Source organism: Mirounga angustirostris, unplaced genomic scaffold, assembly GCF_029215605.1.
Source record: "Mirounga angustirostris isolate CCGP_5_RB_7025 unplaced genomic scaffold, mMirAng1.0.hap1 SCAF_7, whole genome shotgun sequence".
Classification (NCBI taxonomy): Eukaryota; Metazoa; Chordata; class Mammalia; order Carnivora; family Phocidae; genus Mirounga; species Mirounga angustirostris.
This window is the reverse complement of record NW_026991715.1, coordinates 32,491,589-32,507,052: the sequence shown is the minus strand read 5'-3', so window position 1 is coordinate 32,507,052 and position 15,464 is coordinate 32,491,589. Positions and strand designations below refer to the sequence as shown.

The 15,464-nt window shown below is 52.3% G+C and overlaps 2 protein-coding genes across 6 annotated transcripts in view; both read right to left on the bottom strand.

The window, feature by feature from the left end:
- Window positions 1-2,547: 2,547 nt before the first annotated feature.
- REEP2 (receptor accessory protein 2) lies at window positions 2,548-10,130 on the bottom strand. Of its 2 annotated transcripts, none has more exons than XM_045893218.3 (8): window positions 8,500-10,130; window positions 6,564-6,636; window positions 6,206-6,282; window positions 4,940-5,060; window positions 4,590-4,703; window positions 4,117-4,258; window positions 3,861-3,991; window positions 2,548-3,775 (listed from the first exon to the last, which is right to left on the bottom strand). In XM_045893218.3, exons 1-8 carry the CDS (start codon window positions 8,802-8,804, stop codon window positions 3,707-3,709), a joined length of 1,032 nt encoding a protein of 343 aa, XP_045749174.2. In that variant the 5' UTR covers window positions 8,805-10,130; the 3' UTR covers window positions 2,548-3,706. The 2 variants fall into 2 exon arrangements, with proteins under 2 accessions (XP_045749174.2, XP_045749166.2); XM_045893210.3 differs by having other exon boundaries at window positions 4,117-4,264; window positions 8,500-10,125.
- Window positions 10,131-10,467: 337 nt separating this feature from the next.
- The window catches only part of KDM3B (lysine demethylase 3B), a 66,357-nt gene continuing 61,360 nt past the window's right edge, over window positions 10,468-15,464 (bottom strand). For all 4 annotated transcript variants that reach the window (XM_045893178.2, XM_064595956.1, XM_045893196.2 and 1 more), the window contains 3 exons: window positions 14,981-15,157; window positions 13,752-13,886; window positions 10,468-11,897 (listed from right to left, as the gene is read on the bottom strand). In XM_045893178.2, coding sequence (XP_045749134.1) covers window positions 11,817-11,897; window positions 13,752-13,886; window positions 14,981-15,157 — 393 coding nt within the window. In that variant the 3' untranslated portion in view covers window positions 10,468-11,816. The remainder of the gene's footprint in view (window positions 11,898-13,751; window positions 13,887-14,980; window positions 15,158-15,464) is intronic.

Here is a 15,464-nt window from a genome sequence, read left to right as displayed (position 1 = left end):
TAGATAGGGGACAAGTTCTCAGGCAGAACCCAAATGGCTCTAATACTTGAGGTGCCCTCCTCCACCAGGAAGGCCTGACTCAGCACAGAGAGGAAAAACTAGAGAAATCTGGGAGGGAGATGGCCACGAACTGGCTGAAATTCAAGGCAGTGAGGAAGCCAGCTGTGGCTCTAGCCTGCCTCTCCCTACTACTGTCTCTCCCTATTCTCATGGAAGCCACTGATATGGGGACCATGATCCAGAGCCCTCAGAAACCCTCCCTCCTCTGCTAGCCCTCTTTCCTCCAGGCTGAGCAAGACTGGCCTCAGCTCTGCTGATCAAGGAAGAGCTGGTACAGGCTGGAGCTGCTGGCTTCCCTCTGACGTCACAGCCTGGAAATCCCATTTTAAGCAGGTTCTCAGGGTGTGGGACACACACGAGAAAGGGAGGGGGAGCCAGCTGCAGCAGCTCCAGTCCTGAGAACATTCTATCCAGGGACCTCAAGTGTCCCCAAGACGGCTTGAGCATGGGACACAGGGCTAGACCTCAGCTCCCACTCAAAAGCTAATATCCCTTGATGCCCACTGGGGACCCAGGCAGTGATCAAGCATCCTCCACGTTAGCTCTAGCCTCTGTTCGGACATCTCTTCCCCACTGCCCTGGCCTAGAGGCCTACTGAGGCAGATGGGAGAGGGCAGGTGGTCCCAAGGAATGAGATAGAGCAAGATGTCACCTAGCCCCAATGTGTCCCACCAGCCCCTCCCAGGAGGCTTGCCCTCCATCTCATTGTCACCCTCCACCTCTCCTCTCCTCCCCTGCACCACAGGGGCCTGAGCTGAGTTCTAGGAGACTGACTCAATGTTTCCATGGCAACGGACCAGGAAGCTTGGAAATCTGAGCATGTTCCTGTTGACACAGAAAAACCCAGATGTGCACAGAGAGCCTGGCATGGGGAAACTGGCAGTGACCTCCTTAGCCACCGGTCACTGCGGGGGTGTGTATCTGTGTGCGTGTGCACGCACGTGTGCGTTTGTGGGGATTTAGGTTAGAGAGGGTCTAACCTGGTTTCCTGACCATATGGTAGCTGCTAGCATGAGACTGCAGCATCTTGCTCTCTGGAGATCTTTCTAGAATGAGGGAGTCTCTCCCCTGAATTCTACCCTGACACATCCTCTCCTTTCGGAGAGAGGAAGGGCCCAGTTTGCTCAGAGGCCAGTGGTGAAAGGAATGACCTTCCGAGGTCTGTCGACCGGGGGATTCCAGGGAAGATGAAAAGGACGTTTCTCGCCTCACCTCCACTGTGACCACAGTTCAAGTTCTTGGCCAGTTGGGCGCAAGTGTGGCAGGAGGACATACCTCTGTGATGCCAGGGAAGGGACAGGGAAGTCTGCAGACTTTCTGCAGACCTGGGGCCAGGCCCCCACATACCCTGTGCCCCAGCCCATGCTCCGCCTCCTCCATTTTCCTTCCACAAGGCTGTGCTGTTTCTCTTCTCCCTTCTCCCTTCCTCCTCCTTGCCTCACCGCCCCCCCCCCCCTTTGCCTTTGTTTTTCTCTTCCCATTCTGCCTCCGCCCCTCTGCCATCCTTTCCCTTCTGCGCACTGCCTTGCAGGTCTCATTCCCAGCGGCTTGTGCCCCTTGGCCCCCAGTGGCCTTGACTCTACCTCCCAAGGACTCAGACCCCATAGGCTGCAACCTCCCTCCCTCTCTCCTCCAACCCAGCCCAACAGCCCAGGGCTCAAGCCTTCCCTCCCGGCGCCACTGCCTCTGTGGCCCCAGCCTTTGGTCCTTCCGTCCCAGGGTCAGGCATGCACCATGAGGCTGGTTCCCCATCACCACCTCTTCCCTCAGCCTACCTGTTTCCTCCTTTCAGAGTCTCTGGCTCACAGCTCCCCTCCAACATTCTTTGGCCTTTCTAGACACTGTGGCCATCCAATCTCCCCGCCCTGCCCAGCGGCCCCCAAATCCTATCTTCTCTTCCCTGGGAACCTCTTGGGGGTCTTTGTCCTTAGAGCTTACACTGGCACATTCTATCAGGTATCAGAAGGTCCACTGGGGGAGGAAGTCTCTGGGCAGGATTCTGAGGGACAAGACAACCTTGAGGTTGGGGTCCCTAGCCCTTAAGTCCTGGTCTCTCCTACTCTCCTGGCTGTATCTTTTTTTTTTTTTTTAAGATTTATTTATTTATTTGAGAGAGGGAGAGCACGCGTGCAAGTAGGGGAAGTAGGAGGGGTAGAGGAGAGAGAGAGAGAATCCTGAAGCCGACTCCCCGCTGAGCATGGCTTGCTCCCAGGATCCTGAGATTAGGGCCTGAACTGAAATCAAGAGTCGGCCGCTTCACCAATGGAGCCCCCCGGGTGCCCCTCCCCTGGCTGTGTCTTGAACCTCCAAACCATTTTCCCAGACTGAACCAGCTGAAGCCCATCTCGTATCTTGGAGATCAGAACTCCTGGGGCTCGCAGTCCAACCTCTTCCCCCCTCCCTCCTATAGCTGGGCCCTGCTTTTCACTTGAGCTCCTTCTCACATGTGGCCTGGGAGGCCAAGAACAAAGCACAGAGGCCGAAACACATGAGGCGCCAGAATTTGGTTTATTGGCTCATCTGGTGCCAAAGGTCCAACAGGCACCCTCTTTCCACAGAATTGGAAGCCCTTTGGCTCCTAAATTTCTTTTCTTCTTCACACACTCCTCCTGGCCCTGACTGAAGCCACAGCAGAAGCTGGGGTAGAGTGTGGGGCAAAGCCTGGGCTCATAAGAGCCTGCTCACATGGGGCCCAGTTTGCTTGGCACAGGAAGAGGGCTCTGGGGGAAAGGAAGATGAGCCCCCAGGTGAGGAGGAAAGGAGCTGGCTCAGCAGGGGCCTCTGCAGTGGGCCCTGAGGGGTGGAGGAGCCCAGCACAGGGGCAGGGCAGGAATGGGAGGGGGCGGAAGGGTATCAAGGGCAGAGGAGGAGGTAAGAGGCCCTCAGAATCCCATCCTCTCAGGGCGGGCTGGGGTCCTCTGAGGGTCCGAGAGTAGGAAGGAGGGCTGAAAGCAGGGAAGGGCCAGCCGGGGCTTGCGGTGGGGGGTGGTTGCTGCTGGCAGGAAAGTCCTTTACCCCCAATCCCCCCCGCCCTAGACCCAGAAATACACACACACGCGCGCACACACACCCCCCCCCCTGGAGCCCCACTTCTTTTTAGTGGGGCATGTAGCACACAGCCCTACCCAGTGCCCCCAACTGCAGCTCTGGCCTGGCCATCCTGGTGCTTTAAATGCACATTAAGGCCCTGCCCTCCATTCACAGGTGTGGCCTGGAGCCCTCAGCCAGGTTCTCTGAAGCCTTCCCCACTCCCTCCTGGTCTCCCAGGTGCCTTCGGGCCCATCTCTGGTCATTCTGGACTGTGCCTGCCCCCCACCCCGCACCCCAGACAGAGCAGTGGGGGCATGTTAGGATGGCCATGGTCTTCAGCAAGGCACTGGGTGGGTGGGGGCAGGACTGGAGCAGGGAGAAGAGCAATTTGGGCTCTAAGGAGCCCCCACCTCCTTGGGTGGCTCAGTCCTCAGCAACCCCTCCAGCCTCTACCCTCCACCCCCACAGCAGGGCCTCCTTCCTCTTTTCCAAGACCTTCCAGAGGAGTGGTCACTGGGCAGGCAGCCATCGGAGGGGCCCTGGGGCCTGAGACACTTGGGCTACTGGCACAGTGTGGAGCGGGGGCTCTGCAGCCTGGGGAGGGCGGGTCAGGACCTCAAGCCAAGTCAGCCCCGCCAGAGGTCTTCTTCTTGGGCCGGGTCTTCAGTGTCTTGGAAGCCAGCGGCTGTAGGAAGGAGGGAGGAAGTCAGAGGGATCAGCCGAGGCTCACATCCCCTCCCCCGTCCCCAAGCTCTGGCCTGGGCTCTCACCTCAGCTTTGGGCACTTTTTTGACCAGTTTGACCCGCTTAGGGGCCTTGTCTCCCATATCATCTTCAGAGGCCTCTGTCCGGGGATCTGCCTGGTTCATGCTAGACCTTAAACTCTGGGCAGGGTCATCTCCTGGCGGGGGAGCAAAGGAGAACAGAGGTCTGGCGCCTCTCCCGCCTGGCCTCCATGTCCTCGTGGTACCCCCCACCCCCGCCCTGCCCGCCCTCCCTGTGCCCAGCCCAGGGCCCTGCCTGTACCCAAGTCCTCAATGGTGTCCAGGAGGCTGCCAGGGCTGGCGCGGAGCCGGCTGTCAGGGCCTTGCAGGGGCAGTGCGTCCTCGTCCCGGATCAGGGTCAGGTCCTGCATGCTGAAGCTCCGGAGCTTCTCTGAGAGCACCCCCTGGCCCTAGGGTCACCACCACGCACCGGGAGAACCGGAGGAAGGGGCGGGGTGGAGATAGAGGTCACCAGGGAGCACGTGCCGCTTTCCCCACATTGTCCTCACCCTGTCCCACAGCAGCATTGACAGGCTGGGGCCGCACCTGCCGTTTGCACAGAGGAGGAAACTGGCCCGGAGAGTGGGAATCACATAGCTGGGGGCTGCACCCCTGGGTTGCACAAGCCCCAAACCATCACAGCCCCAAGGACAGGCTAGACGCCAAGGGGCCTGGCCAGGGGCATGAAACGAGCAAGGTGGGGTCCTGGGAGCCCGGGTCTGCCCCCCATCTCACCTTGGCAGCAGCTGTGACCGCAGCATTGGCGGCCAGGTTCAGGCCCCTCTTGCCCACCCTCATCATGGTCTCATAGCTCTTGTCTCGGGCCTGTGTGATGTACTCGTCGATCTCCTGAGGGGTCGGAGGGGAAGGACCAGGAGGTGAGGGGTGGGCCCCGCGGGCCAGGCCTTGCCCTGCCCTTGTTCACACCTGGACAAAGGCACGGCCTGCTCCAGGAGGCCAGGGCCCTGCCAGATCTCTTCAGGTTCTGGGCACCCACAGGGAGAGCCAAGAATGCACATGGCTGCAGGCCCTGGGCTGCCTCGGCCTGGGGCAGGCAAGGAAGTCAGCTGAGAGTGGGGGCAAACCTTCTCCTTGTTGGACAGTGTCGGGTGCACGAACTTGCGGTAGAGCACGCTGGAGCCCTTGGTGTAAGGGGACAGAAGCCATATCACAAAGGCGATCTTGAGCTCAAAGTAGAAGGGGAACCTGTTGGTGGGACAGAGGTGAGTGGCAGAGCCTGGGATAGGGAGTCAGGGGGTGAGCTGACCCCCGGCAAGACCCTGGCTGGCCCCCCCACCCCTTAGTGCACTGGGGTCCCCACGTGGCTCGGGCGACTGGGCATTTCTCATCTGCAGGAGAATGGGAGGCTCAGCTGAGACTGCAAGTGGGACGGGTAAGAAATGCCCCCAGCAGGAATCCCCCTCGGCAGTGGCTCTCTGCACACTTCATTCTTCGAGTTCCAGGCCTCTCACTCTGACAGAAGATTCCTACTCCTCTGTCCTGGGTCCACTCCTGGGTCCTCACCCCCTTCTCTCCTGCCCTCCCCCCATGAGGAAGACTCCCATCCCTTGCTGTCATGACATGCCTCTTGCTTTTAAGCGTTGCTCTCCATTCCCCGGCTCCTTCTCCTCAGGCCACAGACTCCTTCACATCTCCTACATCCTCACAAAGCTTTTTCCTTTGTTTGTGTCGAGAAGCATCTATGCTCACTGTCCTCAATTTCTAACCTATTATTCTTTCCTAATCTGACCCCACTCAACTTCTGCTAAAACTGTTTTTCTCAAAGGCCACTGGCCTTTACAATCTACAAAGGCAATCATCTTTTGTCCTCTACCTCTCCATAAAACTCTCTTCTCTTCGTCTTACAATGTTCTATGCTGTGTTAGTCCTCTCTTCCAAGAGGCGTGTGCTCACCCGATAAACATTTTTTGAGCTCCTGCTGTGAATATACATATAGCAATTAAGACATTCTCTGTCCTCCAAGTGCTTGTAACATAGTCTAGTAGTGCTTTGAAATACCAGCATCGGAAGTTTATAAGATTGAATCCTATTTTACCAACAGGGAAACTGAGACCTACAAAGCTGTAACCTGCCCAAGGTCACACAGCAAGTCTGACAGAAGCAGGCTGCCTGAATTCTATGGTGGTGCTTTGGTTGCCACCAGAAAGAAAGGTGGGGGCTAGGTCTCTTGTTCTACTGATCAAGTCAGGCCTGTGTGGAGAAGGGTGGACATTCAGGACCCCATGGAACTGTGGGGGGACTCCACCCCGGCTCTCAATCTTTGGTTTGGCTGGTGGGGTATAGTCTAAACCCTGGGCCCTGGGGAGCAGGGTAGGGATGCTGGACCTCACCAGGAAAGCACGATATCCGTGAGTGTCTCAGCTGTAGTGAAGAAAGCAAAGACGATCCAGTACATCATCCATTTCACCTGAAGGCACAGAGGGCAAGTGTTAGCTGGGGCCTCAGGGGAACACCCAGGAGCCTGTGTGCACTTGCCAGCTATGGTGGGGAAGGGACACTCAGGATCTCAACTTTGCCTGTGGATCCCACCAGGGCTGGGGAAAAGGAACACAAAGGAACCTTCTGGAAGCAGGGTCTCATTAGTGCTGAGGCATCGGTACAAAGTCACTCCTGTCTGTAACGTGACCCATGGTCCTCCCCTATCTCTGCCATGTGGGTTGGGTGGGAGATGAAGTATCACAAACTCACATATTCCTTCACGTTTTTTGTCTTCACGGCCTTGTAGGAAGAATAGGCTGGGTACAAGGTGCCAAAGATGAGCCTAGGGAGGCAGGCAGGGTTACTGGTCCCCTCGGCCAAGAGCAGTGGCCTCTCCCTCCCAGCTCTGCATCAGTCAGTCCCTGGGTAGGTAAGGGGAGAAGGACAGAACTCCAGAGTGCCACATCAGCTGGACTGATGAACTCAGATCAGTGGTTATGGTCAAAGTAGTTCAGCCTTGGGGATACACAAGCATGGAAGCCCCCAGATGGTAAAGGTGATGCCTTTTCCCCTTTATCATTCCGGTTTTCTCCAGGCCCTTAGGTGAAGAAAGACCCAGAGGCCAGAGGGTCCAATGTGGTCTCTTTAGCCATGAACATTGGTTATGCATAAACATATCATGGGGATTAGGAGGGGTCTGGTCACCACCACAGGTGTCTTCCTTCTATGGATACAGCTCATTCATACCCATCTGCCCTTAACCTCTACTTCCCTGTCTCAGAGCTGGGCTGGGTAGGGCCAGGTCTGTAAGGGAATGTGACACTGCCTAAGAGGGCACTCTATGTGGCAGTCAGAAGCACCGCTGTGGCCCTGGGGACCTGGGGAGCAGAGGGCACAGGGGCAGGAGTCCCTAGAAGAGCAAAAAGGTTTATATCTCAGGTAAGCAGCCTTGGGACCAAGCTCAGTGGCGGGGGGAGGGCGCTGGGCTTGAGGCCCTGGCTGGAGTCCAACCTGGTAGCGATCCCATTAGAGACCACATACAGCACACAGGTGAGGGAATAAGAGGAATTATGCCCCCAGGGAACTCATCCAGGTAAGAGAGAAGCAGCCACCCTCAAGGCCAGAGGGAGGTATGAGGCCCCAGGATTCCCTGGATGGGATGGGGGAGGAAGAAGGGAGACCCTGGTGGGTCTAGAGGGAGCCAGAACACAAGCACATACCAGCACTGAAGGGAAGAAGGCAAGAGGGAGGGAATCCTGGGGTGTCAGTCCCCCCACAGTGGAGGCTGAGGGGCAGGGTCCTGAGCCGAGGCAGGGGTTGGCTGAGGCCCATGCAGAGCCGCTGCCGGGTCCGGCTCCTTGACAATGTGTGGGTATTGCCTGGGCTCACAGGGACCTGCCTCAGAGAGACAGGATACTTCCGAACTGACCTGTGGAGGTGGGGTGGGGAGTGGAATCCTCAAGGACAATGTGTGGGGTGTGGGAGCAGGCTTCCCTCCTGGGGCCCGGGCGGGGGGCATAGCTCCACAATGCGGCTGGCAGCCTGGAATGAAGGCCACCTAACGCTGTCCCCTCTGTGGCTTTCACAAATCCAGGCTGAACACACACGTCCTCACCCGGTTACTTCCCACACTTTGTCCTCCAAGCATCTCTGCTCCCCAGTACCCAGATGTTCTCCCGGGGGGAGGGGGCCTCCAGAGCATGTGCCCTCAACTCCAGTGTCCTGAGAGTGGAAGAGGGAGGCGGCCAAGGCTGCTAGCTATGGCCCTAAGCTACGGAATGACGAGGCCCTGCCTCGCTTTCCACTCTTCCATTAGCCCTATCCTCGAAGGGAGATGAGGGCCCAGGTCTGAGTTGCCCCTCCAGCGGGGATCTGCTACGTGGGGGAGGGGACATGCCACCTCCCCTCATAAATCAGGCCGTGCTGCCCAGCCCTAGGGTGAAGGAGGGCGAAGGAACAGGAAAATCAAAAATAAAAGGTGTGAGAAGCCGGCCGTGCTATGGCTCTTCTAATATTCCCCCCTCCGGTCCTGGGTCCTATACCCCATGTCTTGTCTCCGGAGACCCCAAATAGGGACGATGTGCCTTTAGGTGACTCTGTTGTACGAGGCCCCGGAGCGTCCATCCAGGGCTTCAGCACCCCTCACCCCCATCCCTAGTCCCCATCCCCCTCCCAGCCGGCCGCGCCCCGCCACCGCCGCACTCACACCACCAGGCGAGAGATGATCCAGGACACCATGGCGGGGCCGGGCGGGGCGCGGGGCGGGGAGGACCCGGACCGCGGCCGAGGATGCAGGTGCCGGAGGTCGAGCGCCCGCAGCGGCAGCAGGAGCCGCAGAAGCAGAGCAGCCACAGCAGCAGCCGCCGCGGGGGCCGCGGAGCGCCGAACAGCCGCGGTTAAAGGGGAGGTCCCTGCCGCAGCGGCGGGCCGTGGGCGGCGGCGGCTCTTAAAGGGGAGGCCCCGGCGGCGGCGGCGGCGGCGCGCCCCCCTGCACCTGCTATCACCGGGCATGCGCCTTTGACCCTCAGCGCCCTGCCCTCCTCTAATCGCTTGTTCCTCTTTCTTGCATTCCAAGCCCTGGTCTGAGGTCCTCACAGGCCTTCAGGTTCCATCCTGACATCCTAGCCCTCCTCCTGCCTTGTCCACACCAGGCTGAGGAATACTAGCTAGGACTTACTGAGTGCGTACTAACTGCCAGGCCCTGAGGTTAAGAGCTTTACCCGCATTATTTCACTGAATCCTCACTACCATTCCATAAGGCAGAGGTTATAATTATCCTTATTTTGAAGATAAGGAAATGGGGCCCTTAGGGAAGTTCAATAATTTGCCAAGGTCCCAAAACCACTAAGTCATGCTGCTAAGATGTAACCCATAAAGTCTACTTTAATCAGGCCACTTTTCCCAACTGCTGGCCAGCAAACTGTCCTCCCCCATTCCAGGCCCTGTAAAGACACCCACCCAACAGCTCCTGAAGTCAAGTATAGCTGCACCTGTCCACCTTACCCCTTCTTGGTCATCACCAATCACCCCAGTTGGAGGACCCATCCCCTCTCTGATCTGCTTTTTTTTTTAAGGTTGTCATTTGCTCAGCTTTGCAGGGGAATGAGCCCATGCTCTCAAGGGGAATACACCAGGGGCAGACCCTCTTTAAACAGAAGGGTTGGAGGCCTGACATCTAGGTTGGAGATGGGTCCAGGGGCTCCAGTTCCACCCCCATCAGCAAACACTGGCAGCAGTGTATGCCCTAATTCTGAAGACATTTATATCCAGAATGTAGGCTAGCCCGCCTCCTGATTTTCACCAAAGCAACAAAGCTCCAACCTCTGCAACCCCCTTTTCTCCCCATTGCTTTCCTTTCCTGTCCCATTTCAAAGCTTCTGCATTCTTTAAGTGGAGGTGTAAGTCTTCTGGTGATCACAGCCTCGACCCGTGCCCACCAGGCTGAAAGGACACGCTCCGAGCTCTGTATTTCAGTTATGGTCCTATTCAAACTCAGTATCCTTGAACCACACAATGGTCTATTTCCACCCTGATAATTGTATTTCCAGGCTCAAATACTTTGGAAGATGTTTTCCAACAGGGTCTGGAGAAGCAGCCTCTGATGACCCCTCTTGCTATTCTTTACAACTTCCTCTTCAAAAGGCCTTTTCTAATGGGAATGTAGTCTGTCCTCACTGCTCAAGCCACTTTAATTACTGCTTGATTTAAAAAAAAAAAAATCCCATTTGGCTCTTTCCCCACCAACTCTGAGGTGGATCCAGGGCCACAATGTTTCCTATGTGGGCAGTCAGGCCTTCTGCTTTGAGGAACCCCATCACCGACCGCCCAAAACCTTGCTCATGCCATCCGCCACCCCCCCCCCCTGACTGCCCCAGGAAGGTCAAGACCTCACCTTTCCCATTCCATTCACACATCATAAACTATGGAAAACCCATTTTTTCTCCCACCTTCTAACTCAAGTGACCTTTTCCCTTCACACCCCCAAGCCCACAAACCACAATGACCTGGCACTTTCCTCTCTCAAAAAGGCACCAATTCAGGAAGCAAAGGGTAATTGGAAGCAGCAATGTAATGAAGATCTGAAAACGAACCATCCTCCACCTTCAACCCGCACTCAACCTGCCTTCGCTTTTCAGAATGGCTGGCACAGGAAGAATTTAGTCCACTCCAAACAGATTTGTTAGATTTTTAATAAGAACATGGAAATCCCAATCAGCCCTTCAACAAAATTAAAATACAGAAAGTGAAATTAAAAGTATTCTACAGTAAATGACTTTTATTAAAAAAAAAAAAAAGTAACTGTGAACATATAAACAAGCCTGCAGGGCACTACAACAGCTGGAAAGAAGATAGATACATTTTCCAACGTATCTGTGGGCCAATGAATTCCATCATTTTCAAATAAATTCTGAATAAAACTCCACGGAGTTGGAAAGTTTTGCTGAAAATATTTTTGGACAAAAAACCCAAAAAACCAAAAAGCCTCATGTAGGAAATCAAACTTCCCTTTGCATTTGGAAGTGTAAGAGGAGTCCCAAGGGAACGCTGGTAATAGGTGAAAATGGTTCTTGTGTCACCGGTGTGTATATTCATAAAACACACCACAGCTCAGACATGACAAAGTTCTTTCTCAGTTGGCTGTTCCCTCAAGAAAGGACTGAGATGGGAGGGGAAGAAAACTAAAAGAATCCTAAAAAGCCAATCCTTTTCAATTCTGCTTTGGCTGATTTTGTGCTATAATGGGCAGTTGATTTCTAAAAATCATATTTCTTCAAAGATTTTTATCGAAAGGAAGACTAAATGTAATGTGCCTTTCCTCATAATCCAGGAAAACAACTGTGGTATTTCAAAAATTCTAAAAATATCTACTTTCATGAAATAGTAACTATTTCACTACAAACCTATTTTTCACTAAATACACACATTTCCTAATCCTGGAGCCTCCTGGGAAAAGCAGTGGGTTCTCCCTGGGTCCTGCAAGACTCCAGTGTTCACGGGAGAGATTGTGGGGAATGGCTTCACCCCGTCTCCTGGGATGGGCTGTGTCAGAGGTCACGTGCAGAGACACTGTCAGGCTTCCTCCAGGCATGTTTAAGCAATTACCCCCTACTTGTACCAGTTATGGGATTCCCCCTACCTCCAAACACATTCCCACTTCACTAGGCACGAGAGAAAAAAGAAAAGAAAGGTGTGCCCACATTCCCGGTTTCCACGGATCTCAAGTCACGAGAATGTGCAGGAAAGCCCAGCAACGTTCAGGCAATTCAGAGTCCCAAAAGACCACAGGATGGGGATGTGGCACCCTCGGCTTGGAGTCTGAAACTGTGTGTGTGAACAGTGCAACTTTCCTGTGTCAACCTTCAGTGTTGAGGCAGCGTAGAAAAGAGTGGCTGGAGAGTTTGTAATACTGACCACACCGGCTCCAAGTGAAGGGCCTCTGCTCCAACAGAGAAGCCCGCCGTTCCCTGTATGTGTTGTGAGTGAAAGACCTGCTTCACAGGGGAGTCTGGAGTTCCTCCATGCCTAAGACCTTGCCAGTTTGGATTCATGAGCCTTGAGGGTGCCAACAGCATCTTTCACTGCGTGATAAATGATGTTCTTCACCTGGAGAGAGCAATCAGCAGTCAGTCCATGACAGCCCCATATTATATTCTCAAACAAAAATGTATTTTTTTTTTTTTAAAGACTTTATTTATTTGAGAGAGAGAGAGTGAGAGTGCGTGTGCGCAAGCGAGCACACGCAGGGGGAAGAGCAGAGGGAGAAGCAGACTCCCCAGTGAGCAAGGAGCCTGATGCGGGGCTCGATCCCAGGTCCCCAGGATCATAACCTGAGCTGAAGGCAGACGCTTAACCGACTGAGCCACCCAGGAGCCCCACAAAAATGTATGTTTTACACAGCCTATAAAGCCTACTGGTTAATGAGGAAACCTCTCAGCCAGGACTGCATACTTCCCAAATCAATCCCAAAGATGATTTACAAATCACAGAGGATATAAGGTATATAATCAAAAAAGAATGATAAATCCATTTGAAAGGCTATATAATCACACTTTCATCTATGTGCTTAGTAAGAGCTGGGCACTACCGCTAAGCTTTTTACGTGGACTTTCATTTCATCCTTTCCACAATCTTAGGAGGTCAATTCTATTATTATCACCATTTTTACACATGAGAAACTGAGGAAACCAAGGTCCAGTAGTTAAGAACCTTGCCTAAGCTCCTGGAACTAACAGGAATGCACTAAAACAACAGTGGGCAGGTCAGATTATTGGAAATTTTTTCCCTTTGTGCTTGTACGTGTTTTCTTATTGTCTAAGAGGAACACATATTATACATCAAGCAGGAAGGAACACTTAGAGTCACTAAAATAACAGGCTAAAAAGAATTTTAAACCCAGATAGTGATAATTTCTGGGGAGGGAAAGTAAGGAGACAGAATGGGGAAGGGTACACGGAAGGTTCAATAATGTAGTTGTTCTGTGTGTCCTGTGTGTTAACGCTGTTTATCTGTATGTATAGGATGCTTTAATTCTTACACTGAGTGATGGGCACACAAGCCCCCTTTTGCTATTCCTTATTAAATTTTTGTACTAATTCAACAAATATTTACTGAGTACCTACTATGTATCAGATATTGTGCTAGGGAAAAGCAGGGAATAAAACAGTAAAATCCCTGCCTTCGTGGAGCTTAAATAGCTTATATTCTATTAGGGATAGAAACCAACAGGTAAAATACATAATATGTTAGTGATAAATACTACAGAAAAAAATAAAGCAGTGACAGAGGACTGAGAGTGTTGGAGCTGACATGTCCCAAGTACAGAGACCTAATGGCGGTGAGGTCTGAAATGGCGGTTGCATTTTATCTACAGTATCAATGTTACCTGTTTATCCCCATGATTGGACTTTGTCTAAGAACTTTTATGGTTAAAATGTTCTACATGTTAAAAAAGGAACAGCAAAAAAGATCAGATCAGGGTTGAAGGTGACTGAATCTACTGGCGGGAGGCAGAGTGACTGCGTATTTGGATTGCTGAAGTTCTGCCTGGGCAATCTTCCTTCCTGATTCTTCTTTTCTTTTTTTAAATGCTACTGCAGCACCCAATAATTCTTAGGGACATGGACTGCAGTCCTCTCAGGACTTTAAGGAACTGATTCTGTACAGAAATGTATCGTGAGAAGCAGCTCTGGGAAAGTGCCCTTCTTGGAAACATGCTTGGAACACACAGCCGCAGAGCTTTCGCCATCTGACTGGGAAAAGTCAGTCTAGTCAGTTATCAGCACTAAACACTGTATCTCCCAGGGGCAGAGAAATAAAAGGTGATGGCAGAAATGATTACGTTAAAAGGTGAATATTCTCTAAAAGTGAGTGTGACGAGGACTGATGCAGAATGTGCGTTCTTTGTATGTAGCCAAGTAGGAGATGGGGAGACAGAGCAGGGGTGAAGGAGTTATTTACCTGCAGTTTATCCTCATGGTTTGTATGAGTGTTAGAGAGATGCCTGAATTCCTGTGTCAGGCGGAAACAGTGCTTTACGTGTTCTGGAGATACAAAGTCTTCTGCTACTTTTATGCAACTGTATAGATTGTGCACCTGGGAGGAGAAAAGTACAGAGGAAGAAGAGCCATTAGAGAGTCAGCAACACCTGGAAAATGTCTGTGATATAGTTTTTTTTTTTTTAAGATTTTATTTATTTATTTGACAGCGAGAGAGAGACAGAGAGAGCACGAGCAGAGGGGGAGCTGCAGGGAGAAGGAGCAGCAGGCTCCCTGCTCAGCAGGGAGCCTGATGCGGGACTCAATCCCAGGACTCTGGATCATGACCTGAGCTGAAGGCAGATGCTTAACCGACTGAGCCACCCAGGCACATCTATGATATAGTTTAAAAAACAAAAACAATCCCAAAACTTGAGAAATACTTCTAATATTCCATTTTCATAAAAACAAATGCAGAAAAAATGCAAGGATAAATTTATACATGAAGATGTTAGTAACTACACAGAAAAAATCTGGAGAAATACATACCAAACTGTGAACGGTAGGCTACCTCTGGAGAAGGCAGGATGAGGGGACTGAATAGGGGTATGGCACAGGTAGGTGAGCTGCGACTTTCACTTTTTAAAAAATGGTCTCCCTTATTTAAAAATTTTTAAATGTACAAGGGCGCCTGGGTGGCTCAGTCATTAAACGTCTGCCTTCGGCTCAGGTCATGATGGCAGGGTCCTGGGATCGAGCCCTGCATCGGGCTCCCTGCTCCTCCCTCTGCCACTCCCCCTGCTTGTGTTCCCTTTCTTGCTGTGTCTCTCTCTTCAAATAAATAAATACAATCTTAAAAATTTTTTTTTAAATGTACATTTAAAATTACACAGAAGAAAAGTAAAAAGCAAAAAATAACTTGCAGTTTAAGAACAGCCAGTCCTTCTGAGGGAAGGGGGTGGGGGGGATATGGTAGCTGGGTGATGGGTATTAAGGAGGGCATGTGTTGTGATGAACACTGGGTGTTATATGCAACTAATGAATCGTTGAACATTACATCAAAAACTAATGATGTACTATATGGTGGCTAACTGAACATAATTAAAAAAAAAAACAAAACCAAACCCCAAAAAAACCCAGCCCCTTATATCTCTTGCCAGATTAGTAAGAAAATCAGAAATAGGGAAGCCCATGGAACCAAGTGGAACCCACCTGGTGTGGGGCTCCAGCAGGTATGAAGACAGCATCTCCCAGGAACTGAACGATGGCCCAGCCTTGCACACCATACTCTTCATAGAGTCGCTTACGGAGGGTCTGGTCCAGGTACCAACTTTGGTCATGAATTGGGTCATGATCAGGGGGATTCTCTTGGCCTTGCTCTTCTCCAACCTGAAGCCAAACCCAAAGATGGAAAAATCAATACATAAATAACAGCATAAATCCAGCTTGCTGAAACAATGTCCCTAGTGGGCCAAATCTTTTGCTTTGTTCTATTCAACATCCTCCAGGTGTGGATTCAGGCCTTCAGGGCATTTTGACAAAAAGGACAGGTCTTCATTTTTATTTTTATTTAAAGCTTTTATTTATTTATTTGACAGAGATAGACACAGTGAGAGAGGGAACACAAGCAGGGGGAGTGGGAGAGGGAGAAGCAGGCTTCCCGCCGAGCAGGGAGCCCCATGTGGGGCTCGATCCC

Bases quoted from the DNA above. Each gene is read 5' to 3' on its own strand.
- REEP2 (XM_045893210.3), bottom strand. From the start codon at position 8,804: ATGCCCGGTGATAGCAGGTGCAGGGGGGCGCGCCGCCGCCGCCGCCGC. The intron at 4,704-4,939 runs GTTTGCCCCCAC...CCGACCCCTCAG, and splicing joins CACTGTCCAACAAGGAGAAG to GAGATCGACGAGTACATCAC. The intron at 4,265-4,589 runs GTGAGATGGGGG...TGGTGACCCTAG, and splicing joins CGGTCACAGCTGCTGCCAAG to GGCCAGGGGGTGCTCTCAGA.